We start from the raw sequence: 25,508 nt of genomic DNA on the forward strand, positions 1-25,508 counted from the left end.
TATATAGATACACACATATACATTCACGCTTGTTCGCATATTACTCAATTTTTTGTCTGTTTTCTTTGATTCAAAATATAACTACATTAAATCAATCTATCATCTATCTATCTACCTACCTACCTGTCATCTTAAACTATGGATAGTTTCACAAAGACGATAATTGGAAAAGCAAAATAGGAAAAAGAACAAAAAGTTAAGTTGACCAAAATGGACAGTTCCTAATGTTTTTGTGCTGGAACTTCAACTTCACTTCAGGGGTAAAGAAATGGACTTTATCACTGTACTCAGCTTGCTTTCCCTGTCAGGGGAGGTCCGGGGCTCCTCGCTGCTTTTCCTCCCCCTTCATTGTTTGTTTTACGGCTCTTTCCCTTTGACTTGCTGCTGTTTTGTAAGCTTGCTGTTGTCGGTGACTCTAACACAGGGCGTCAGCCATCATTTGTTAAACATCTGTTCAAGTCATTTTGACCAATGTCAGCCCCTTCCCCCGAACTTCCTTAAACACACACACTCACTTCCCCCAAACACCTCAAGTATATATTTGGTTTAAAGCAGCTAGGACCCCAAATCACCGTCCCCTCCTTTGCGATTCGCTCAGTAGCAGATGTAGAACTGCCTTCAAATGTCACCCGCGAGGCACAGCCGTTCCCAGCATCCCTGAAAAGAAAGCCAGAGCTGAAGGTGGACGAGCCCCAGACAGAGAGGCACAGACCACCTGAAGGCCCACGGGGTCTGCACAGCCTCGACACCAGTAACACCCAGAGGCCAGACAGGGCCCGTCTGGCCGTGCAAACCAGTGACCAGTTCATCGCTACATGCAGACAGACACGGTGAAATACTGAGATCAGTTCTGTCCCCAATCTTGCAATGGACCTGAAAAACGATGGACTCCTTTGCAAGATGGTGGGGATTCTGAGCGGACCCGTAGTTAGGGTTTGAGCGGCTTTTTCCAAAAGAGCTTGAGCGCATTCGCGGATGAGATACACGCTACTCGCGCCCACGCTTGGTGGGTGAGCGCATTCGCGGATGAGATACACGCTACTCACGCCCACGCTTGGTGGGCGAGCTTGCCCTGGAAACCAGCCGTGGCTTCGCCTCACTCACGCCCCCCTTGGCACCGTGTGTCAAGTGGGAAAATCCAGCCTGCCCCTGTGACTCTAGTCTGTAACCGGGGCAGGGTCTGAAGCTGCCTTTCTTGGTGGCCTGGGGAACCCGGGGTGGAGAGATGAATCTTTTTTTTTTTTTTTTTTTGGGCTACGCCATGCGGCATGCGGGATCTTAGTTCCCTGACCAGGGATCGAACCCAGGCACCCTGCAGTGGAAGTGAAAAGTCCTAACCACTGGACCGCCAGGGAAGTCCCAAGAGAGATGTATCTTTAACTGCGTGTCATCACTGAAGTTTTCTGGGAATAACCTAAAACACCACTGGGAAATTTGGGGGATTTTCTCTGCTTCAGAAGTCTCCCAATTATACAGATGTTCATCAAATTAGACTGTGCATGCTCCAAAATATATAAACTGAAAGAAGGCCTTCCCTGCAGAGTTACGAAGAACTCTTATCATACACTGCCACGCCCCCATTGTCGTGCTGTCCTCCTTGGGAGGCAAGTGTTACAGAGGAGGAGGCTCTCTGGTCCCTGTGATCATGGCAGATCCGAGTACTGAGCAAACAGAGAAGTTGTGTTTCTAAACCACAAAGGAAAGAACATGGTCTTTCTTCCTCTTGATTAGAAAGATTTCTGCTTGCTTTGAAGTAAAAAGCGCTGAATACACAAGGGCTGATAGTTTAAGACATGATTTATTCATCAAATCCACAGATACTCACTGAATATCTGCCTTGTGCCAGGGCGCTAGACTCAGGGGACAAGCAGAGGACTTTCCTGCTCCCAGAAAGCTTACAAAATATTACTTCACCTCAGAGTTATCAAGGTGATAGATGTCCTTGATTCCTTACTATTATTAGCCTTTCAAAGGTAATACAAATTTAGAGGTCATGGCATGGGCTGCTGGTTAGTTACATTGTTAAATCTGAATACCTAGGTGGCTATTGGATACAAATGTTTACTTGAAAGCAACTGTTACCCAGTTCACTAATTTGTGGAATTTCTAATGGAGTAGAAGTTTATGGCTGTTGATGATTTTAAAAAAGCATAACTTCAGTGAATCATTATTACAGGGTATATAGCTATTAATATAATTTATTAATTATCGTTAGTTAAACTAAAGCTTATAATGTTTAATTTTCTTGTAGAAAATTCACTTGTGGTTAAAAGTCTTTAAAAAAAATGACACAGGTGACAAGGACCTACTGTATAGCACAGGGAACTATATTCAATATCTTGTAATAACCTATAATGGAAAAGAATCTGAAAAAAGTATATCTATATCTATCTACCTACCTATCTATCTATCTATCTATCTATCTATCTATCTATCTATCTATCGAGTCACTTTGCCATACGTCTGAACCTAACACAACATTGTAAATCAACTACACTTCAATTAAAAAATTTTTTTAAATAAAAAATAAAAAATAATTTTAAAATGACATAGGGTACAAATTAGTAGGTAAAAATAACATGAATGCATTTGCCCCTTCTGTTCCATTTCTCCTATTTTTTAGTCTGCTGGGTCTCTGGATTTCTAAGGTGATTTCTGTCTCATTCATTCTTTTTTTATTATTATTAATTTATTTATTTTTGGCTGCATTGGGTCTTCGTTGTGGTGCGTGGGCTTCTCATTGTGGTGGCTTCTCTTGTTGCAGAACACGGGCTCTAGGCGTGCGGGCTTCAGTAATTGTGGCTCGTGGGCTCAGTTGTTGTGGCTTGCAGGCTCTACAGCGCAGGCTCAGTAGTTGTGGCACACGGGCTTAGTTGCTCTATGGCATGTGGTATCTTCCCAGACCAGGGATCAAACCTGTGTCCCCTGCATTGGCAGGCGGATTCTTAACCACTGTACAACCAGGGAAGCCCCTCATTCATTCTTTACAACAAAATTTTGTAATTGTTTTGCCAATTACATATTCACATTCGATCTTCTGAGCTACATGAGTCTTCTCTTGCTTACTCAGTCTCCAGAGCTGAACCTGTGCAGGTGGTTGGGAAGAAGTAGCTCAGCTGGTTCACAGAATTCGATGCTGAGGGGACTGTGGGTGTCTGACGTCTGCATGGCCAGAAAGATTTTCAAAAGGACATAATTAGTTATCACTAGTTTGACAGAAATTAAGAAAATGGGTTCAGAATTTAAAATAAGACTTTGTCATTTTTGCAGGCCACCTCAATGTTCACTGCAGCACTATTTACAATAGCCAGGTCATGGAAGCAACCTAAATGCCCATTGACAGACAAATGGATAAAGAAGATGTGGCACATATATACAGTGGAATATTATACAGCTACAAAAAAGGAACGAAACTGGGTCATTTGTAGAGACGTGGATGGACCTAGAGACTGTCATACAGAGTGAAGTAAGTCAGAAAGAGAAAAACAAATATTGTATGTTAATGCATATATGTGGAATCTAGAAAAATGGTACAGATGAACCGGTTTGCAAGGCAGAAATAGAGACACAGATGTAGAGAACAAACGTATGGACACCAAGGGGGGGAAGTGGGGGTGAGGTGGTGGTGGGATGAACTGGGAGATTGAGATTGACATATATACACTTATATGTATAAAATAGGTAACTAATAAGAACCTGCTGTATAAAAAATAAATAAATAAAACAAAATTAAAACAAGCAAAAAAAGAACTGCATTGCAGGGAAGAAAGAAAGAACAACTCAGTAGCCAGTAACCGGGCAAATATCACATCCCAGTTCCTTCACACGTCAGAATGAGAGGCTTTCCTGAGGAGTCAGAGCCAAAAAAATATTGCTAAGACCTATGTCATCAACATATATGAAGAACTCATACACTCAGTATCATAAACTCAAACAACCTGATTAAAAAATGGGCAGAGGACCAGAGTAGGCATTTTCCCAAAGAAGACATGCAGATGGCCAAGAGGCACATGAAAAGATGCTCCACATTGCTAACCATCAGGAAGATGCAAATCAAAACCACAATGAGACATCACCTTACACCTGTCAGAATGGCCATCATCCAAAAGATAACAAATATATATATCGTCTGATATCACTCATATGTGGAATCTAAAAAATACAACAAACTGTGAATATAACAAAAAACAAAGAGACTCACAGTTATAGAGAACAAACTAGTGGTTACCAGTGGGGACAGGGAAAAGGAGAGGGGCAATATACGGGTAGGTTATTAAGAGGTACAAACTATTATGTTTAAAATAAGCTACAAGGATACATTTTACAACACAGGTAATACAGCCAATATTTTATAATAACTATACATGGAGTATAACCTTTAAAAATTGTGAATCACTATACTGTACACTTGTAACTTATATAATTTTGTACATCAACTATAATTCAATAAAAAAGAATAATCACACATAAAAAAAAAAAAGACAACAAATAACAGTTGTTGGTGAGAATGTGGAGAAAACAAAACCCTCCTACACTGTTGGAAGGACTGTTAACTGGTGCAGCCACTATCGAAAACAGTATAAAATTTAATTTTTCCTCAAAAATTAAAAATAGAGCTACCATATGACCCTGCAATTCCACTCCTGGGCATATATCTGAAGAAAATGAAAACACCAATTTGAAAAGATACATGCACCCCAATGTTCATAGCAACACTATTTACAATAGCCAAGATATAGAAGCAACCTAAGTGTCCATCAATAGATGAATGGATAAAGAAGATGTGGTATATATATATAATGGAATATTACCTGGCCATAAAAAAGAATGAAATAATGCCATTTTCAGCAATATGGTTGGACCTAGAGATTGTCATACTGAGTGAAATAAGTCAAACAGAGGAAAACAAATAGGGTATATTTTCACTTATATGTGGAATCTAAAAAATAAGACAAATGAACAAATATAACAAAACAGAAACAGACTTACAGATATAGAGAAAAAACTAGTAGTTACTGTAGTAACTACTACAGTAGTGGGGAGAGGAGGGGAGGGAAGGAGCCAGATAGGGGAAGGGGATTAAGAGGTATAAGCTACTAGGTATAAAATAAATAAGATAAAAGGAACATAGCCAATATTTTATAATAACTTTATATGGAGTGCAATCTATAAAAATATCAAATCACTATGTTGTACACCTGAAACTAATATAATATTATAAATCAACTATACTTCAATTAAAAAATGAGAGACTTTCCTTTAGGTACAGATACAACCAAGACCCTTTCTAAGAACTGCCTTGTCACCAACAGGAGAGAAATGGCCTCATATGCCCAGGTAGAATAGGAAAATCTTAGTGATACTCACACAGCAGGAGAAAGTGGATTATAAACCTGTTAAGCAGTTTCAAAAATGCTATTTGTGAGAGGTATTGATAAGGCTTATTTGAAAGAGATTACAGCTTTTATTTAAAAATAACAAAACTGTAATAATATATCACCGTGTTGAGATTTCAACTTTCTCTGACTATTACATGTAGTGTCTTGTTATGAAGGGCTTCATTCCTTCATTACAAGACTTTTGGGGAAAAAAAAAATCATCCAGTTGTGCTTGATATTTGTTATAACCCAAATATCAGTCCCCCGTGTGTCTCCCATCCTCCAAGCTTCTGTGAATGACCTTTTCCTGTAGTAGAAAGATCTTCACAGAAAGACAAATAACAGATGATAACACTTATATGTGGAATCTAAAAAAAGGATACAAATGAACTTAGTTACAAAAGAGAAGTAGAGTCACAGACTTAGAGAATGAACTTATGGTGCCCAGGGGGTAAGAGGGGGAGGGATACATTGGGAGATTGGGATTGACATATACACACAACTGTATATAAAATAGATAATCAACAAGGACCTACTGTATAACACAGGGAGCCCTACTCAATACTCTGTAATGACTATATGGGAAAAGAATCTAAAAAAGAATGAATATATGTATATGCATAACTGATTCACTTTGCTGTACATCTGAAACTAACACAACAACATTGTAAATCTACTCTACTCCAAAAAAAAAAGACCTCGAGGCTTCCCTTAGAAACAAAGGCCACATCTGAGCTTGATAGAAGACAAACAGCCAAGAAGCATCCCCACTTCAGCTGGCGGAGCAACATGGCGAGACTCAAGGACTCAGGGGCAGTAGCAGGAGTGCATCTCCGTCACTGCACGTTGTATTCTAGGCTAGTGCAAAGAGACCCAGCACCACGGCATGGGAGAGAGACCTCAACATCTGGACTCAGACTTGTTAAGATGCATGGTTAGGGAAGCACCAGCCCGTCCCCTGTGTGGTCAGGGCACGCAGAATCCGGGGTCAGCCCCATCCTGAGAGTTCAGTGTTTACAACTGGGGAAGTACTAGACTCTTCCCCAGTATGGTCAGGAGCCTGGCGTTCAGGACCTGTAATTACAGCTGTGTCATGTGACTAGATTGGCTTCTGCAGTTGGAGAAAGCCCTTCTCCCTGCTGGCATGGTTGAGGGGCAGGGGTCCCAGCGTGTCATTGATGAGAATTGATGGCCTTCCACACAGGCCATAGCTGGAGTCCATGGAATTTTGCAGGCAGCCAACTCCCTCTCTGAGAGGCCAGCTGCAGGGATCAGTTTGGACAACCCCTATCTTAGAAGGAGGAAAAGTTTGGTCTGCAACTTAGGGAAAAGCAATGTGCACTGAATGAGAATTTTCCATTTGTTCAATATCTCTTGCTACATTCATGTATGACAAAAAACCCTTGGAAGAGGACTAAGGTTTTGTCAACGGAATATGAGGGGAAGTGGTGTTTGACACTCGCTGGGATTCAGTGTAGGACACCGGGCTTGTTCCTTCCCTGTCACATTGGGTTATGGAACCAGATTATGGCCCTGATGCAGCTTTGATCAAACAGGTGATGACAAAGCCCTGAGGTCCATGAGTAGCCATCTAGAGGAGGGGCCCTGCTTAACTGGAGCTATTACCTGACAGGGAAATAAAATTCACTGCTCTTCAACCCACTGTGGTTTCGGGTCTCTGTCAAAGCAACTTAGCCTTCATGCCAATTAATTATAAATTGTTTGACAACGGTGAGGCACCAGGTAGTGTGGGCTGGAAACGTGCTATTTGTTTATATCATGGCAAAGTATTTTCTACCACTTTTACCTGGAAGACACACTGCCTATTCTAAGGGAAGTGGTTGGAAAGAACAGAATATGTTTTGGGTCCTCTTGGAAAGTTTTAGCAAGGACTTCAACAAAGAGCTCAGGAAGAATTAGCCAGTTTGAAATTAGAGATGGAAAGGAAAGAGTCCATATATCTGGAGCCTCATAAGGTTAGAAGTGTTACCTACTTGGGAACTCCTCAAAAGTTTTTCTCAAAGACCCATTCATATTTTTCTGCAGAACAAAGGGAGACTGGTCTGTGGCAAAGACGAGGTTGGGGTGTGGCTTTCCTACCCTCGCCTATGATTTCACGTGGCCTCAAGGTAGCCTTCATTAAGATGAAGAAGGGAAGGCAAGATTGACTTCAGAGGATAAGACATAAAGCAGGTTCAAGAAATATGGCTGGAAAAGAATGTTGGGTGTGGTCACAGCACATGGAAAAGACTATAAAAAATATACCCAGAAGCATATGAAGATTTTGAAGGAATTGTGCTGCCAAAGAAATGATAAGCCTCACTTGTGAAAGCTTGTTAGCATTCAAACCCCAAGCCAGTTTTTACCTAGGGCATACTTTCTAATACCCACTTTGGATTTGGCTCTGGTAGTACTGGAAGGGAAAGAACCTCCGAAAAGGCAAAATTGAGTCCATAGGGACTTCCCTGGTGGCGCAGTGGTTAAGAATCTGCCTGCCAATGCAGGGGACATGGGTTCAATCCCTGGTCCGGGAAGATCCCACATGCCACAGAGCAACTAAGCCCGTAAGCCACAACTACTGAGCCTGTGCTCTAGAGCCCACGAGCCACAACTACTGAGCCCACGTGCCACAACTACTGAAGCCCGCACGCCTAGAGCCTGTGCTCCGCAACAAGAGAAGCCACTGCAATGAGAAGCCCGTGCACTGCAATGAAGAGCAGCCCCCACCCGCCGCAACTAGAGAAAGCCCGCACGCAGCCATGAAGACCCAACACAGCCAAAAACAACAAAACAAAACAAAACAAAACCAAATTGAGTCCATAGAAGACATGAGAGTTATTTCCAGAGAGCAAGTTGGGCTAACCAGACAACTTCTTTCACTGCCAGGGTAATGTTTTATAATTTTCTGCCTGAGATTTGATCATTCCTATGCACTGGTGACTTCTGCGGGTTTCCTATTCTTCCCTTTCTCAAGTGGGAGTTTATTATGATTATCGTGTTTCTGCCCCATCATTACATGCTGGGTGTGGGACTGGGTGGAGTGGGGAGATGGGGCAGATTAAAAAAATCTTTTAGTTTATAGGTACCTGAACTACCAAGGTCCCATACGAGCATGGCCTATAGTTTCCGGATTGTGAGCTGATTCAGTCCCCGGATGGGACTCCGGGTTTCTCCTTCGAGGGAAGTGTGTGATCTCCTGGTGGGAAGTAAGATGCACATGTGTTCCTGGTGAAAGTAAGGTTCTTGTCTCATTGCAGAAAGAAAGCAACGAGGCAGGGAGAGCAAGAAGGTAAAGTGAGGATTTTTTTTAAGCAAGAATATGCTGTCAGAGGGAGAGTGGGCAGACAGGTGAGGGGCTGCCCTGGGTTTTTTCGTCCAGCTCCATCTTCCCGAGGGGAGGAGGGATTTTGTCCTTATTTAGACTTGATCAGAGGTGTCATGGCGTCAGTGCATCAGGGGGACTTCTTATCTGCAAGGCTAATTTCATCGCAATGGGAACGTAATGAGCAACAGGTTACATTCGGGTGCTGGAGATTCCCGCCTTTTCCCACCTTTCTTTGTGTGTCTCCAGGACACTTATCATCCCAAAATGTGTGGTTTCCTGTCAGTCTGGAGGTTCCTGCTTTCCTTTGTCTGCCCAAGGACCCCCACTGTTTACAAGATGCGCGGTTTCCTGCCATCTGGCGCCTGCCCCCCCCTTTCTCTGCTCACATCTAGCTACCTTCCTGCTGTAACACATAGACATGTGGACGTCCAGAGAGCTGGGCTCTGGCAGAGACTACCAGCCACCTGCCAACATCCATTATCCATTTCTCCATATTCACACAGGTATGATACACTCACGGCTGGCCTGTTAGATCACATTTCCCGGCCTTCCTTGAAGTTCACAATGACTGTTAACATGTAACTGTTCTAGCCAAAGGAATGTGAGCCATTTTTGGTCAGGGCCTCTCCTACGTTCCGCTTCTCCTTCCCATTTGATGGAATCTAGTCTGAAGGTAGATTCATCTTTGATTGTGCAGAGGTTGACAATGGTGTAAGGGGTGATGGAGCAGTGAGACTGAAGAAAACCGAACTATTCTCCCCAAACTGGCTGCTCATAGAACTATTACATGAGGACAAAATCAGCTTAGTCACTCTTTAAGCCAAGGTACTCTTGGAATCTTTGTTACAGCAGCTTTGCCCTCACCCTAGCAAATACAATCTGTGAAATAAAATTCATATTTAGTGGCAAGACAAGAAAAATGTAAACATAAAACAATCCTTCTCTGCCCTTTGGCCTCCTCTCTCCCCCCACTGTGCATTGTGTATCTGCCTTTTGCTTCGACCAGACCTCCCCCATCAGCAGGAATACCTGCTCAGCCATAAAGAACAACATTCTCCTTGAATCAACAAGACAGCTCCTTAAAGATAAGATTCCTTCTTGATCTTATAAGGGGCCACAGGACCCACCACGATGATGCTTAGATCTGGGTCATGTAAACTGTCAATAAATACATCATTTGATGTGCAGTCCTCTGTGTCAAAAGACTTACATAACTGTGCCTTGACTTCTAACAGGTGGAACAGTTCTTAGAGCTTTCTGAGATGCTCTTCCTGGGTTGTAATCCTCAAATTTGGCTTGAATAAAATTCTCCATTTCTTTCTTAGATCGACTGATTAATTTTTCATTGACAAGACCTTTATTACATTTCCCCTGAAGGGTAGCAGAATATGCCACCCCAAAGCACACCACTTTGACATTAGGACTCTTTTGCGTTGAAGGCAATTCAGAAGCAGATATAAGAAAAACTCTCTGCCTTCCCCTTATTTGCCTAATAGTGGGACATAAATTTGTAAAGGTGCCCTCCCACCCCACTAGGAAGGACAGAGGTTTTAATCACTGGAGACAATTCTAGACCCTCATCAGCTCAGAGATGGCATCAGAGGAATCTACATAACAAACTTGGCTAAAACAAGCCCTTATCTTTCATTAGTTTCCACATGTACTTACCTTCCACAACCTGCCATCCTAGACACTCAGAGTCCTTTTCTTTGTCTCGTCGCTTCTCTAAACGTTTACTGTTCTTTTGTTAAGATGCTAGATAAGCCCAGATTCTATCCATCCATTGCTGAGTGTTCCCACGTGTATGCGCGATACACATGTTCATACACTTCTGTTTGTTTCTTTCTTGTTAATCTGTTTTTTGTCCATCTAATTTATAGAGCCCCAGCTGGAGGACCTCTGAGGGTAGAGAGAAAAATATTTTTTTCCTTTTCTACACCCCCATGTGCTCGTACAAGGAACTTGTGTTTATTAGCATTTTGCTGAAGAAGATACGCGAAGGATGGCAAGAGTTTAACATTATAGTGAAGGATCAGCATAGCTTAGAGCTTTAAACAGAACGTTAGATTTGTATTTTTTCTAATGCCCCTTGCTTAGGACTCTCATGGGGACTTCTCATTGGCACACTTTACTTGGTCCCCGGCCTCCTAATTTCCAGGTCCAATACCTCAGCACTCATATTCGATGCTTCATCATGGTGTCTGACCCGCCTAACTACACTTTCCTTCCTGAATTGTTCACTCCTCCGCTCGTGCTATTTTGCCCTCATGACAAGACTACATGGCAATCTCCTTGCTGGCCTTTCGCCCCAACCCTTTAATGAAAATATTTCTCAAGGGTGAGTTCTTGACTCTCTTTTCATTCTGCACTGTCCCTAGGGAATCGTGGTCATTTTCCTTCTTTAGAGGTCAGTTCCGTGGGGATTATCCCCAAACCTACTTCTCTGGCTCTGACTTCTCTCTTGGGCCCCATCTCGCATTTTGGACTGCCTAGTATCTCTGACATATAGGTGTTTTACCAGATCAAACACACGTATTTATACATTTGACGGATGTTTTAGACATCTATTAAATACTGTGCTGGGCATTAAGAGTACAGTGACAAGTGAAATGGATAAGATTCCTGCCTATTGAAGCTTGTAGTCTATTGAGTAAGGAAGAACTGGATGGTGTGGATTTAGAGAACGTTCTGGGCAGAAGGTATAAATAAACCTGAATACAGGCCCTGTGGTAGAAGGGACGGAAATGTCGAGGAGCTTAAACATCAGGGTGGTTCTAGCAGAAGGGAGAAAGTAAAGCAAGGTTCCAGAAGCATAGGACAGGCCATACAGGGCTTGCAAACCACATCAAGAGTTTGCTTTTTATATTGAGAGGTACTGAAAGCTGTTTGAGATGTTTTATACAGACTTGATCATATTTTCATTGAAAAGATCCCTCTGGCTCTGGGGAATGGATCAGGTGTTTGAAGAGGAGCAGTGGTAGATTAAAAACTAAAGGCTACAAGGGGTATTTAGTAGGTAAGATAGGATTTGGTGAGAAGTTGAATATGGCGGGGGGAGGGGAGAAAGGAAGATATTATGGATAATTGCTAGGTTTCTGGGCTTGGATAATTGAACAGATGGTGGTGCATTCACATAGACAGGAGATGTTGGAAGAGGACCAGGTTTGAAAGGGAATATAGGTGTTAAATAGGCAGTTGATATAAGGGTTTTTATTTCTTACAGTAGAGATGTGGGCTGGAGATGTGAATTTGTGATTTTTATATAGTAATTAGACTGAGGATGTGGATGAGATTTCCCAGGAAAAGAGTATATAGTGAGAGGAAGAGCGGCCAAGAGAGGAACTCCAAAATTTAATGGCTCCATAGAGGAGACTGAGCCAGGAAATACGGCTGAGAAGGGGTGGTCAGGGCAGTTGGAGGAAAATCAGGAGTGGAAAACAATGTTTCAAGAAACAGGGTAGGGCTTCCCTGGTGGCGCAGTGGTTAAGAACCTGCCTGACAATGCAGGGGACATGGGTTCGAGCCCTGATCTGGGAAGATCCCACATGCCACAGAGCAACTAAGCCCGTGTGCCACAGCTACTGAGCCTGCGCTCTAGAGCCTGTGAGCCACAACTACTGAGCCCACGTGCCACAACTACTGAAGCCCGCATGCCTGGAGCCCGTGCTCTGCAATAAGAGAAGCCACCGCAATGAGAAGCCCACGCACCGCAACAAAGAGTAGCCCCCGCTCGCTGCAACTGGAGAAAGCCCGCGTGCAGCAACGAAGACCCAACACAGCCAAAAATAAACAAATAAATAAATTAAAAAAAAGAAACAGGGTATTATGGACTGAATGTTTGTGTCCCCCCAAAATTCATATATTAAAATCCTATTAAAATCCTAACACCCAACGTGATGGGCCTAGGAGGTGGAGCCTTTGGGGGGTAATGAGGTCATGAAGGGGGAGCCCTCGTGAATAAGATTACTGTCCTTAAAAGAGAGACCCCAGAGAGCTCTCTTGGCCTCTTAGATGGCCATCTCCAAACCAGGAAATGGGCCTTCACCAGACGCCGGTTCTGTAGGTGTCTCCGTCCTGGACTTCCAGCCTCCAGAACTGTGAGAAACAGATGTCTGTGGTGTAACCCACCCCGTCTACGGTACTTTGTTGTAACAGCCTGAACGGACTAAGAGGGAATGCTCAACATTGTTGCATGCGGCTCAAGGTATCATGTAGCAGGTCCAGAACATCCACTGGATCTAGTGGAGTAGAGGTCTCTTGTGATGTTAGTGAGAATCCTTCCAAAGGTTAAGTTAGGGAGATTGGGATTGAGTGCACGCTGCTATATTTAAAAATAGATAACCAACAAGGACCTACTCTGCTCAAAATTCTGTAAAAACCTAATTGGGAAAAGAATTTGAAAAAGAATAGACACATGTATATGTATAACTGAATCACTCTGCTGTACACCTGAAACTAACACAACATTGTTAACTATAATCCGATATAAAATAAAAAGTTTTTAAAAAAAAGGAATAATGGGGTGAGAGCCAGATTAGAGATGTCGGGAAAGTGAGTGAGAAGATAGAAGGGAGATGGTTCTGGGAAGGAAGAGACAGGGCAGAGGCTGGAATGTAGGGTGTGGGAAGGTGTGCGCATTAGTTTTGATGAGAACTAGTTGGACGTGTTTAAATAGGAATGGGAAGGATTCAATTGGGAGGGAAAGATTGAATTCAAGATAAAGTAAGTCTGAATCCCCATCCTCCACTCTTCCCCTGTAGGCCGCTCAGATTACCTTAGAGAAGAGCTTTCCAGCTCGAATAGAAGGATAGCTAGAGCTGTAGGTAACGTGGTATGTTTGGTAGAAGTAGACAGAGGGTTCTAGTTTGAGGTTTTTATTTTTATGGAAAATAGGAAATAAGGTTATTTCCTGAGAGTGAGAAAAGTAGTTCTGTGACTGTGTGTGTGTGTGTGTGTGTGTGTGTGTGTGTGTGTGTGAGACTGTGTGTGTGTGTGACTGTGTGACTGTGTGTGTGACTGTGTGTGTGTGACTGTGTGTGACCGTGTGTGTGTGACCGTGTGTGTGCGTGTGACCGTGTGTGTGCGTGTGACTGTGTGTGTGTGACTGTGTGTGACCGTGTGTGTGCGTGTGACCGTGTGTGTGCGTGTGACCGTGTGTGTGTGTGACTGTGTGTGTGTGTGTGTGCGCGTGTGTGTGCGTGTAGGGTGGTGTTAGTAGGAGGATTCAGAGGACTAGAGAAGTATAGGGAGGTTTCCAGTTTTCTATCACTGCATAACAAACCACCTCAAAATGCAGTGGTTTAATCATTTAATTGTGCTCACGGACTCCATGACTCAGGGATCTGTACAGAGCACGTGGGGATAGTTCGCCTCTACCCCATGATGTCTGGGGCCTCAGTCAGAAAGATGTGAAGGATGGGGGTAACCTGATGGCTGGGGCTGTTATCTTACGGAAGACTCTTCATTTACGTGTCTGGCAGTTGATCCTGCCCCTTTGCTGAGAGCTCAGCTAGGTCTGTAAACTGGACATAGACGTGTGCCCATCCCGCGGGTCTGGTCTTCCCCACAGTACAGTGGCGGGGTCCTAAGAGTGAGAGCCTGAAGAGACTGCAGGAGGAAGCTACCAGTTTCTAAGGCCTGGCCTCTCCGCCTGGATGGGAGCCTTAGTTCCTGCCGAAGAACTCAAAGATATTGTTCTGTGTGTGCCTTGAGGATCCGGAACCAGGACCTTGCCCCAGGGCTGCACTATTGTTTCCTGACGGCCCCTCCCTTGTCTCTGCAGCCCCTCCCTTCCCTGATTAGCGACTCTTTGAACCTGCCCTTCGGAACTCAGGGAAGGTCGCGGAGGCTGAATGAAGCCTATTTCCTACAAACAAGAAATGGGGGACACGGAAAGGATATGTACCCAGGAGCCGCACAAGATCCTGCTTGGTTTCACAAGGACTGACAAATGGACAGTCTGGAATTGGACATTTTATCAGTTGCAATCCTGGCTAATCACTAAACGATTGGATACTGATCTCAATGCGGTGGTTAAAAATAGCTGATTCACTAGGGTGATAGCTGGGGATCCTAAGTCTGTGTGTTACACGTGGGAAGCAGTTTTCTCCTCCATCCGTGGGTTACACAGCTCACAGTTGTAGCCACCGTCCTCCCCCTCCCCCCGCTTAAGTCTTTGTCTGCAGCTCCTTTATAATGCCAGGCACTTGGGCTAAAAATAGCCGTTCCATTTTCTTGTGGCTCCACCCAGGTTCATGTGCCTGCTTTCCCTGCGTCCCAGGAGGCCATATCCACAGCAAGGGTTTTTTAGCAAGCCTTTGTATTTCTTCCCCTCCAGCTACAGACGACCCACCCCGCCCTTCCTCTGCAGGGCTGCGGGCAGCTTTCCTAAATAGCGCCTTGGAGTGAATGCCCAGCGGCGTTGGCGCCCTGACCCGGACTCTTGGAGGGAGTGGACACCGGAGGAAACATTCAAGAGGAAAAAGGTCCCTGCCTAGGGAAGCAGTCTCTTTGAATCTTTGTAGAAGGTTGAGAGACCTTGCTAGAGAGATCAGGGGTGATGCCACGTGAAAGGGAAGCCCAAACAATGGGAGGTCACCAGACAAAGAAACAGGAAGAGGCTTGTAAGGAATTCGTCGTCCTGATTCTAAGATGTACATTTTTTTTTTTTTTCATATTTCAGTGTTGCACATGTTCAGACATAGCGTACAATGGCTGGGTACGCTTCACATCGTGGTGGTGTTTCTTCTCTCCCCTGCTAGCCTTCCAGCCCCGCTCCACCCCAGAGACAAAGGCATTTTTAAAGTGCAGGCAGTGCCTCTTCCAATGGATGGTGAACAGATTTGATGAAACAATATATTCACCGAGGTAAATTCAGCACGGTCCAGGGTTTACCTGCAGCCTTGTGAACTAAGAATCTTAATTTGCAAGCACACGAAAGGACTTTTTCTAAGAAAAAATCTACTACTTACTTGGCTTACAAAGATGGAAGTTTAAATTTAGACTGTCCATTGAACAGACCTAACAGACACACTGGGAGGGGTAGAGGAATGTTCAGGTCAGACCAACAATTTCCCTCCTACAGTCGGCCCCGGACGCAGAAGCCTCTTTTTCATCAGAGGGCTGAGTGGGTCTCACAGGACAGAGAGCCTTGCCCACAGGCATACGATACTCCTCGGCCTCTGTGACTTTCCCCTCCTAACCTCCTTTGAGGCACCTCCACTAGCCCTTTCTGACGACTCTGGTTTTTTCTCTCTATTTTTTCTTGGGAATCCAGGCAGGTAGTATTAAAAAACAAAAAATAACTTTTTTAAAAGAAGAGTTTTAAAAATCTCTGGGTAGAACTATTCTACCCTTAGGTGTTAATCCTTTGAAAGCACACACCCTTTTTTTTTCCTTTTGAAAACACACCCTCTTAAATAGGAGTGTATGATCTGTATCCATATATGATCTATATCTATATATCTATGTCTATATCCATACAGGAAAATATTTTGCTTTAGCTACACTCAGAAATACAGCCTTGAGAGATACTCTGTTTCTTTACGGCATCCATTATATTACATCATTGATTCTCAACCTGGGCTTCAGATGACCTGCCCACCATACCCCCCGACCCCTTTTATTCAGGTGAAGAGTTATTTTTGTACATTATGTGACACGGACCATATAGTATTACTCTTTCATGCCTGGTTTCTTTCACTCAATATAATGTTTGTACGAACATCAGTGTTGTTGCATGTAGTTGTAGGTTGTCAGATGTCGTGAGTGTGTAGGGTTTCATTATACGAATACACCAGTTTATTTATCCTCTCAACTGTTGATGGGCATTTGGGTAGTTTCCAGTTTTTGGCTATTTTGAATGCTGCTATGAACATTCTAGCACATGCCTTTTGGAGATCATATGTACACATTTCTGTTAGGTTTATACCTAGGAGTGAAACAGAAACGGTGTACCTCAGATTGGGACTAGAACCCACAGGGCCAAGACTCGAACCCGGCCAAAACCCACAGTCTCCCAACTGAGATCACACTCCTGGTTTCAGGACTTAATGAAGCTCAGGTTCTTGATGTCTCATCGCAGAAAGAATTCAGTGAGAGACAAAGTGATAGGTAAGAAGTGGATTTATTTAGAGAGAAACACACTCCACAGACAGAGTGTGGGCCATCTCAGCAGGTAAAAAAGGCCTGGGGAGAAACACGTTCCACAGACAGAGTGTGGGCCATCTCAGAAGGTAAAAAAGGCCTGGGGAGAAACACGTTCCACAGACAGAGTGTGGGCCATCTCAGAAGGTGAGAAAGGCACCAGGGTATGTATGGGGTTGTCAGTTTTTATAGGAGTGGGTAATTTCACAGGCTAATAAGTGGGAGAAGTATTCCAGCTATTTAGGAAGGGCAGGGATTTCCAGGAACTGGGCCACCACCCACTTTTTGATGTCTTGGAACTGGCATGGCACCTGTGGGTGTGTCATTTAGCTTGCTTATGTGTTACAATGAGTGTATACTGAGGCTCAAGGTCTAGTGGAAGTTGACTCATCCGCCATCTTGGACCCATTTGGTTCTAATCAGTTTATGTCATGTCCTCGGGCTATGTCATTCTTTCAAAAGTTGTGCCCTGCCTCCTTCCCTCCTATTTCAAAACTGATGAATTAAAAGTTTTGCCTATATTCAAGCTAAGTATATATAGAATATTTTCTTTAAATGAACATCAGGCCATGTGACTCACCTTTTGAAACCCTCACTGACTCGCTTTTTTTAAAAAATTTATTTGTTTATTTATTTATTTTTGGCTGTGTTGGGTCTTCGTTTCTGTGCAAGGGCTTTCTCTAGTTGCAGCAAGCGGGGGCCACTCTTCACCGCGGTGCGCGGGCCTTTCACTATCGCGGCCTCTCTTGTTGCGGAGCACAGGCTCCAGACGCGCAGGCTCAGTAGTTGTGGCTCACGGGCCTAGTTGCTCCGTGGCATGTGGGATCTTCCCAGACCAGGGCTCGAACCCGTGTCCCCTGCACTAGCAGGCAGATTCTCAACCACTGCGCCACCAGGGAAGCCCACTGAGCCACTTTTATAGTTTTTTGAAAGTGAAAACATTATAACATGCTTTTCCAAACCAAATATTAAAGTTAATATTTAATTTTCAACATAGTCTTAAATTCTACATGCATAATCCTGAATATCTAAACCATGTGTTAAACAGCTGAATACATTCTACTGACACTTCAGATCTTCAGACACCAACAATCTATTAATATAGCTATTACTCCAGGACACATTTGGATAGAGGTCTTAGATCATTTTTAAGCTCACTTGAAGAGCACCAATCATTAACAATCATTTCTGCATTTTATTCATAGACACTGATACAATTTATGTTAAATATTTTCTTTAAAAATGAATGTGTGTTAAAGTAGTTTCAGCATTAGAGTAAGCTTTATTCCAATCTCTTTGTTAAAAAACACATTATTTTCACAATATCAAAATCTACTTTTCAGTGATCCGTGCCATCATTGCTACAGATACTTTTTTGAGTTATCAGAATTATTTTTTAAAAAAGAGAAATGATCCAGTTCCAGTCCGTACATCTTATACCCACTTTATATCTAACGCACACAGCCCTACGGCTCATGCGATAGGCAATGTCTGGCCAAAGGGCACTGGAGGACCAGACTGTGTCTAATTCCTTCTCTCAGTCATGTTTTCTCCTGTTATTTGGCTGGATGCTTTTCCCTCTGTTTTGAATTTTCTTATTGTCCGATCCCCTGTCCTACACACCCACAGTCCGCACAGCTCAGCTCCGACTGGGGAACCTCTTCTCATCCTGCAAATGTCACCTTTTTGGGATCATGGTTATCTAAGCAAGCACCTCCATTTTATTTTTGCTACTTCTGTCAAATTTCTTCATAGCACTTGTGACAAATTTGAAAGTCTGTACTAATTTTTCTTTTTTGCTCATCTGTGTCTTCTTCTAGCCTTGGGGGACTTTAAAAAAATACCTATGTGTATGCCCCACTCCCAGATATCCTGATATAATTCATTTGGTGAGGATCCTGGCCTTTTTAAAGGAAAAAAAAAAACAAAACCTCCCAAGCTAATTAAAATGCCACATACACATCATTATAAATAAATACTGGAGGTGTGATATAAACAATTTTTATTATTATTATTATTTTTTAATGTTACTTTAAATTTATTTATTTATTTTTGGCTGTGTTGGGTCTTCGTTTCTGTGCGAAGGCTTTCTCTAGTTGTGGCAAGCAGGGGCCACTCTTCATCGCGGTGCGCGGGCCTCTCACTATTGTGGTCTCTCTTGTTGCGGAGCACAGGCTCCAGACGCGCAGTCTCAGTAGTTGTGGCTCGCGGGCTCTAGAGCGCAGGCTCAGTAGTTGTGGCTCACGGGCCTAGTTGCTCCGCGGCACGTGGGATCTTCCCAGACCAGGGCTTGAACCCGTGTCCCCTGCATTGGCAGGCAGATTCTCAACCACTGTGCCACCAGGGAAGCCCAAACAATTTTTATTGATGGATGTATACAATTCAAAATATTTGGAGACCACTGGAACAGCCCATACAGCACCTCATTTGGCATCTTAGGGAACCATGTTACAGAGAATCTCTGAATTAGGTTCACTGTTATACAGCTGGTTACTGCTATAGCCGGGACTACTCCAGTTTCCAGTCTCATTGCTTTTCCACTGCAATGCAAGCTCTGGGTGTTTCATATTCTAATTATTTGTGCATGTCTGTATCCCTCACTGAACTGTAGCAGCTGGGACTGCGTCCTTTTCATAATCTCACTCTCCATAGAACAGCTACATGTAATTCTCTGCTCACAGTAGACTGTCAGTAAATATGTTGAGAGCAAATAATATAACCATTCAGATCACTTACATGACGTCTATATAATATGCTTCACTGAGCTGGTTTTGACATTTTATACCTTGAGCACTGATATTTCATTATTTCAGAATCTTCTTCTTTGCACAATAAAGAGTTGAATCAATTTTAGAGCCTTGAAGCCAAAGAGGTTTGAGGATGCTTGACATTACAGTACTGTGTCTGGAGTATTAAGTATCAGTAACAACAGGGATTATATTGGTCTATGGTTGGACTATTTTTAGCCGTAATATTGGGAAGTATCCGAATATAAAGAGTCTCCTAAATCAGACTGGTCATTTCAGTAACTACACAGTGCTATGAATTTAGGGGCAGCGCTTGACTTACAGTATTTGACTCAAAAGGAAAAAGAATCGTTGTACAGTTAAGTATTTTCTGATGTTTCGTATTTTGTAAAAAAGAAAAAACAATAGTCAAACATTCAAGCTATTGTCTTAAATTAATGAGGTAGTTCTGGCTCTAAGGATTTTTGATCTGGGCTCTTTGCAAATCGAGTGAAAATATAATTGTCAATAAAATCCAAGAAACTTTGTGGTTGGAAATATACGGTAAGATACCTTCTCTTAGCTGGTATGGAGGTTGGGTTTCTAGGAAATAGAGTACCTGGTAATTTTTTATTTGGCAAGATTAAATTCCATTAGAAAACAGAGGGTTAGGGGAAAACAGCTAAAATAGCATTAAAAGAATTTAATGTCAAGCATATAACAATAAAAACTTTAAAAAATTAATAAATAAAAAGCACAAAAGGAGCCTGTTTCATCAGTATGAGTCTGTTCCAGAATAATCCTCTTTAATTGAGGAAACATTGCTCTTGGCTTGATGATCTGCTGAAACCATAGGTTTTGCTTTATATGAAATGTGCTTCATTGACAATTTTCCAAGCTGGCCTTTGCTGGCTTGAGCGGTAAAGTCTTGCGCTCTTGCATTCTTGTTCTTGCAAGTCTTGGCAAAATGCTAAGCTCCTCACACGTTATTGTGGTGCCCAAGGGCATGCTTTCCAGGCTTGATCTTCTGGCCATTTATGGAGAGAGTTAAGTAGAGACAAATCTCCCAGCACTTTGCTCAGCCTCGCCCTCCTGAGAAGCAGGGATGGGGGGCGGGGGTCAGTGTGTGCCGACTAGGAACTTTAAATCTGTGAATAACAATAAAAACCCGACTGGGCAAAACCACTGCTGGAAAGGCTTATGATACTTGCATGTCACCCTTTCTACCCTTAAGGTCCTTGGGAGCAGTGTTTTCCCATCTCTACATCTCTAGCTCTTGTTAGAATGTCAAGTGACTGTCGCTGCTTACTATGCAGTTGTTGAATGAATTATGCATGTGACGTTGTGGGGTTATTGTATGAGAATAGCCCCTTAGTTGTCTCTTGCCCCTTAACAAATCACCTTTTCTCTGTAATTTTTGCAGCCTTCTTGGGGGGGGGAGGGTCAAATCGGAAAGCAAATTAATGTTTGTTGCTCATTGTCAGTGGGAATTTACTCAGTGGAAATTTACTCAGTGGAAGTAGTTTATCCACCGAATGAGATGTAGGGCACTTCCCATACCTTCTCCCCTCACACTCAGGGAATAAAATGTTGGTTGGTCAGTAATTAATTAATTAATTAATTAATTATTTAAAAAATAAATACATTAATTTATTTTTGGCTGCGTTGGGTCTTCGTTATTGCACGCGGGCTTTCTCTAGTTGTGGTGCGCGGGCTTCTCATTGCGGTGGCTTCTCTTGTTGTGGAGCACGGGCTCTAGGCGCACGGGCTTCAGTAGTTGTGGCACGTGGGCTCAATAGTTGTGGCTCGCAGGCTCTAGAGCACAGGCTCAGTAGTTGTGGCTCTCGGGCCCAGTTGCTCCGCGGCATGTGGGATCATCCCGGACCAGGGCTCGAACCCATGTCCCCTGCATTGGCAGGTGGGTTCTTAACCATTGCACCACCAGGGAAGCCCTGGTCAGTAACTAAAATGCCCCGTTGCATTAATAGTAAAACTTCAATTCTACTTACACTAAATGAGTTCTTCCTGCTTAAGGAAAGGGGGTGTGGTCAGGAGACGGGGAGAGAGGAAGGGTCTGGATTCTGATCAGATGCTGGTTTCCTCTGGGCTTGGCCCAAGTTCAAAGCTTGTTCTTTTCCTCGTGGTCCCTCCTGGACTCCATCTCTTGGGATTTCTCACCAGCAGCTCCCTTGACCCAGGCTAATGCCTCTTTGCTCCTGCCAGGCACTTTATGGTAAATAAATTCATGTTCTCTGCCCCAGTGTCTTCCTGTAGGGCATGCAAAGCAGCCACTCCTCATTCGATGAATCTCTACTCTGCATTTTCCAAGGCAGATACTGAATCACCAAGGATCCTACGTGACATCAATCTTCTTTTGAATCCCTCTTGGCTTGTGATGCAAGGAGGGGTTTACTTGGGATTGTCCTGCTTATAGCATGGACACTCCTGATTCCCTGGAGCCCCTCCCTGGGATGCAATAGTCCTGGTTTTCCGCAGTGGGTATGGCAGGTTGGGAGAAAAGTGCAAAACCCGCCCCCAAATAGGGACTGAAGACAACATAATTTCAGTGCTGAACAGATAGGGCACAGATTATCCATCTCCCATAATTGCTGTCACAGTCATGATTTGTGGGACACCAAGTGGCGACAGAGACTCTCTCCTTGACCAAACTAATCGGGCTCCTCTGAGCCCTCTTCTTGACCAGGCCTCAACTTTGGCCCATGAGGATTGCAGGCTCTCAGCACTGCACTGTGACTTCATCCATTCCCCACACTAAGCGATGTGAACAAACACGAGTCTCGTTTCTAACAGCTCAAGGTCACGTCCCTAAGACGATGACTGCAGCTGCCTTAAGAATCTGCCTGTGAAAGCCCAGCACTGTCAAAAGGATTTACTGTCTGTTCCAGCCAGTACCTCCCTATAGGCCCTTGACCTCCCTTTTCTTAGAAGCATTTCCCTTAAAAAACAACAACAACAAAAACCTTGCAATTATAAATCCTTTCTCTATCCTTTTGCAATACATCTTTTACAACCCAGAGATGTCTTTCTCAAGAACCCGGGGTCATCCCTTTGAAATGGAAGCTTTGGGAGCCTCTGTGGAGGGCAGGAGCCTAAATTTGGTAAGGACACAGGTGGCTAATCACATCGACTTCCCCCTTTTGAACCCTCAAAGCTTTTCCTTTAGCTCATCCCAGCACTTCAGAAGCCTCCTGCCTTTTGTTTTGGCAGAGTTGAGCTGAGTTTAGACTGAGTTCTCTCCCCCATTGTAGAATTACTGAATAAAATCTGCCCTACACTACTTTAAGTGGTGCCCAGCTTTGTTTCCTTCTGACAGCGTGCAACGTAACTGTGTGTAATCGCGAGTGTTAACTGTCCGTCTTTGATTTCGGGTTGACTATGCTTTGTACTGAGACAGAGCTAGCTTAATTTTTTAAATGGTGAATACTGTGGCTGTGTTTTCTAGGCATTCAGTTCACGAAAACGAGAACCATGACAATGGCCAGTGCCAGCATACCCAGACATCACTGAAAAAGAATAACTGTGTCATGTTGATGACAGACAGAAGAATACGTAAAACCAAAGGAAGGAGGTAAAAAACCAAAACAGAGCATACTGCACGATATTCGGAAAAGAATTTAGGACTGGGCATGGTGGAGAAGGGGACGTGAAAGCTGTCGACGAAAATTCAATTAATGATCAAGTTAAGAAGAAAAAAAGGGAATTTTATATGAGCCAAACTGAGAATTACAACCTGGGAGACAGACTCTCAGAAGCTCTGAGAACTTGTTCCGCCTGTTAGAAGTCAAAGGCATAGTCATATACATTTTTGAGACAAAGGGTGGTACATCAAAATGACGTACTGATATTTTACATAAAGTTCACCAAGGATACATGGTCCAGGTAAGCAGCTACAAAGTGAACGGCAAGGGCCGTGACCCCCTACACAGCTGGGAAAGAAGGCTGTTCTTTTAAGAAGTTACATTGCTAGCATCAAAGAAAGGGAAAAAATATTGACCTTTAAGGTCAGCTGGCACTCCTACCTTTGAGGAGCTGTGGGAAATGCGTAATGCAGAGGTACCCTGCACATGGGGAGGGAGGGGCCCCAAACAAACACAGAGAGAGAATTTTATGTTTAATTTTTTCTTGTCCTGCCTTAAAATATAAATTTTATTTCATCAAACCCCATATGGAGCTTGATTCTCACACGTCTGGGATAAGCTGTGCAAGTACTTCTAAATCAATGAAAAGTTTTATTAACTCCCCCAAAGGCACCAACGCTCATTAGAAAATATTTGCCGTTGAATTAGCTTGGGCATTCTACAGGAACGAGCCTTACGGCTATTGTTCCGTTGATTGTGCTATGAAGCCCAGTGAAATCACATTTCCAGAGTAGAGGCTGCAACTTAAAATGTCTAATGGTTGAACAAAAAGGGAAATTTTGATAACATATTTTGACCCCTTACAGGGTAGAGCTGATTCTGTCAGATTGCAACAACAATCATGCTTTCCTCAGTGTATCAAGTGATGTGTTGAACCACGGCAACAGAAAATGTTCCTGCTAGCACTTAGGTACTTTGATTCAAAAAATGGAGTTTCAAATCTTCTTAAACTCTTTAAAGATTTTTTTTTAATTATTTTTTTTGGAGTATAGTTGCTTTGCAATGTTGTGTTAGTTTCTGCTGTACAGCAAAGTGAATCAGCTACACATATACATATATCCCTTTTTTTTGGATTTCCTTCCCATTTAGGTCACCACAGTGCACTAAGTACAGTTCCCTGTTTCCAGTATGTTCTCATTAGTCGTCTATTTTATACATAGTATCAATAGTGTATATGTGTCAATCCCAATCTCCCAATTCACCCCACCCTCCCCCTTTCCCCTTTGGTATCCAAACATCTGTTCTCCACGTCTGTATCTCTATTTCTGCTTTGCACATAAGATCACCTTAATGAAACCACAGAAAATATTGAATAAAAGATTCTTGATATCTTGCCTAAAAACAGACTAGACTTTGCTCATTCATCTGCATATTCCACAGCGCAAATGTAAATGCTGGCAAATTCTGTTCAATCCATAAACTTCTTACCTGCTAAATGTCCAGCACACCTTGTATATAACACTGATAAGATGGGTATACTTTGCTTTCCTGTGACAATGGGGCCTTTGCAATGAAAGGTTTTGGTCACTCTTCAGTTTCTCAAAATGCACAGAAGCGATTCATGAGACTTTGTGCAGAAACGGAAGGAACTAGCCCCTCAGGCATGTGCCCACAAGCTGGTGTCAGTGTTGTTGGCCACAGAGAAAATGTAAAAATATCGGTCTGCTGTAAAACCAGCACATTTTCCACTTCAGTTTTTTAGAGTTTGGGTCAAGAAGAGTGTCTTCCTCTAATGTGGAAATACACTGAGGGTAAAGAAAGGAGAAAGGATTACAAACAGAAATGTATGTGCTGTTTTTCCAGAACTGCTTGGTGATCTTTGGAAGCACACCAGACGCTTTAATAAGGATGAGCTGGACTGCACCTGGGTGCCCAGTGCTGTGTGGGTGCAACCAAAACTCATATAGAAAAAAAACCCCAAAAGGCTGATTTCTTTGGAAAAAATACTGCTTCAAAACTCAAAATGAAGTCTCCAGAAGGAAACAGCCAAGTTAAGCAGAACCTTCTTGATTTATTTACTAACACTGTGACTTACTTGGAACGCAACTTTGCTCTCCGAAGTTCAAGTGACCTCTGTGCTTCAAAGCCATTTTTCCTGAGAAACAGAAGTTTAACTTATGGTGACATCTGATGTGCATATGTGTTTACAGTGAAAGGCATTTTAGACCTGGAAGAGCCTGTATGACAAATTAGTAGATGCAGAGGACCCAGCTGACAAACTCCTGGGCTACCTACACGACCCTGTAGATGCAAAGACCCAGCTGACAAACTCCTG

General features: G+C 43.1%; 1 protein-coding gene across 3 annotated transcripts in view; it reads left to right on the forward strand.

Annotated features, from left to right (window-relative positions):
- LOC309660798 (uncharacterized protein) overlaps positions 1-25,508 on the forward strand; it is a 336,267-nt gene that overhangs the window by 12,781 nt on the left and 297,978 nt on the right. For all 3 annotated transcript variants that reach the window (XR_014263638.1, XR_014263639.1, XM_082461925.1), the window contains exons 3-4: positions 3,271-3,466; positions 23,038-23,474. Coding sequence is in view for 1 of the 3 variants with exons in the window: in XM_082461925.1 (XP_082318051.1) it covers positions 23,466-23,474 (9 nt within the window). In the remaining 2 variants the exon portion in view is untranslated. The remainder of the gene's footprint in view (positions 1-3,270; positions 3,467-23,037; positions 23,475-25,508) is intronic.

This window comes from Balaenoptera physalus (genome assembly GCF_965194825.1).
Source record: "Balaenoptera physalus genome assembly, chromosome: 5".
In the NCBI taxonomy this organism is placed as follows: Eukaryota; Metazoa; Chordata; class Mammalia; order Artiodactyla; family Balaenopteridae; genus Balaenoptera; species Balaenoptera physalus.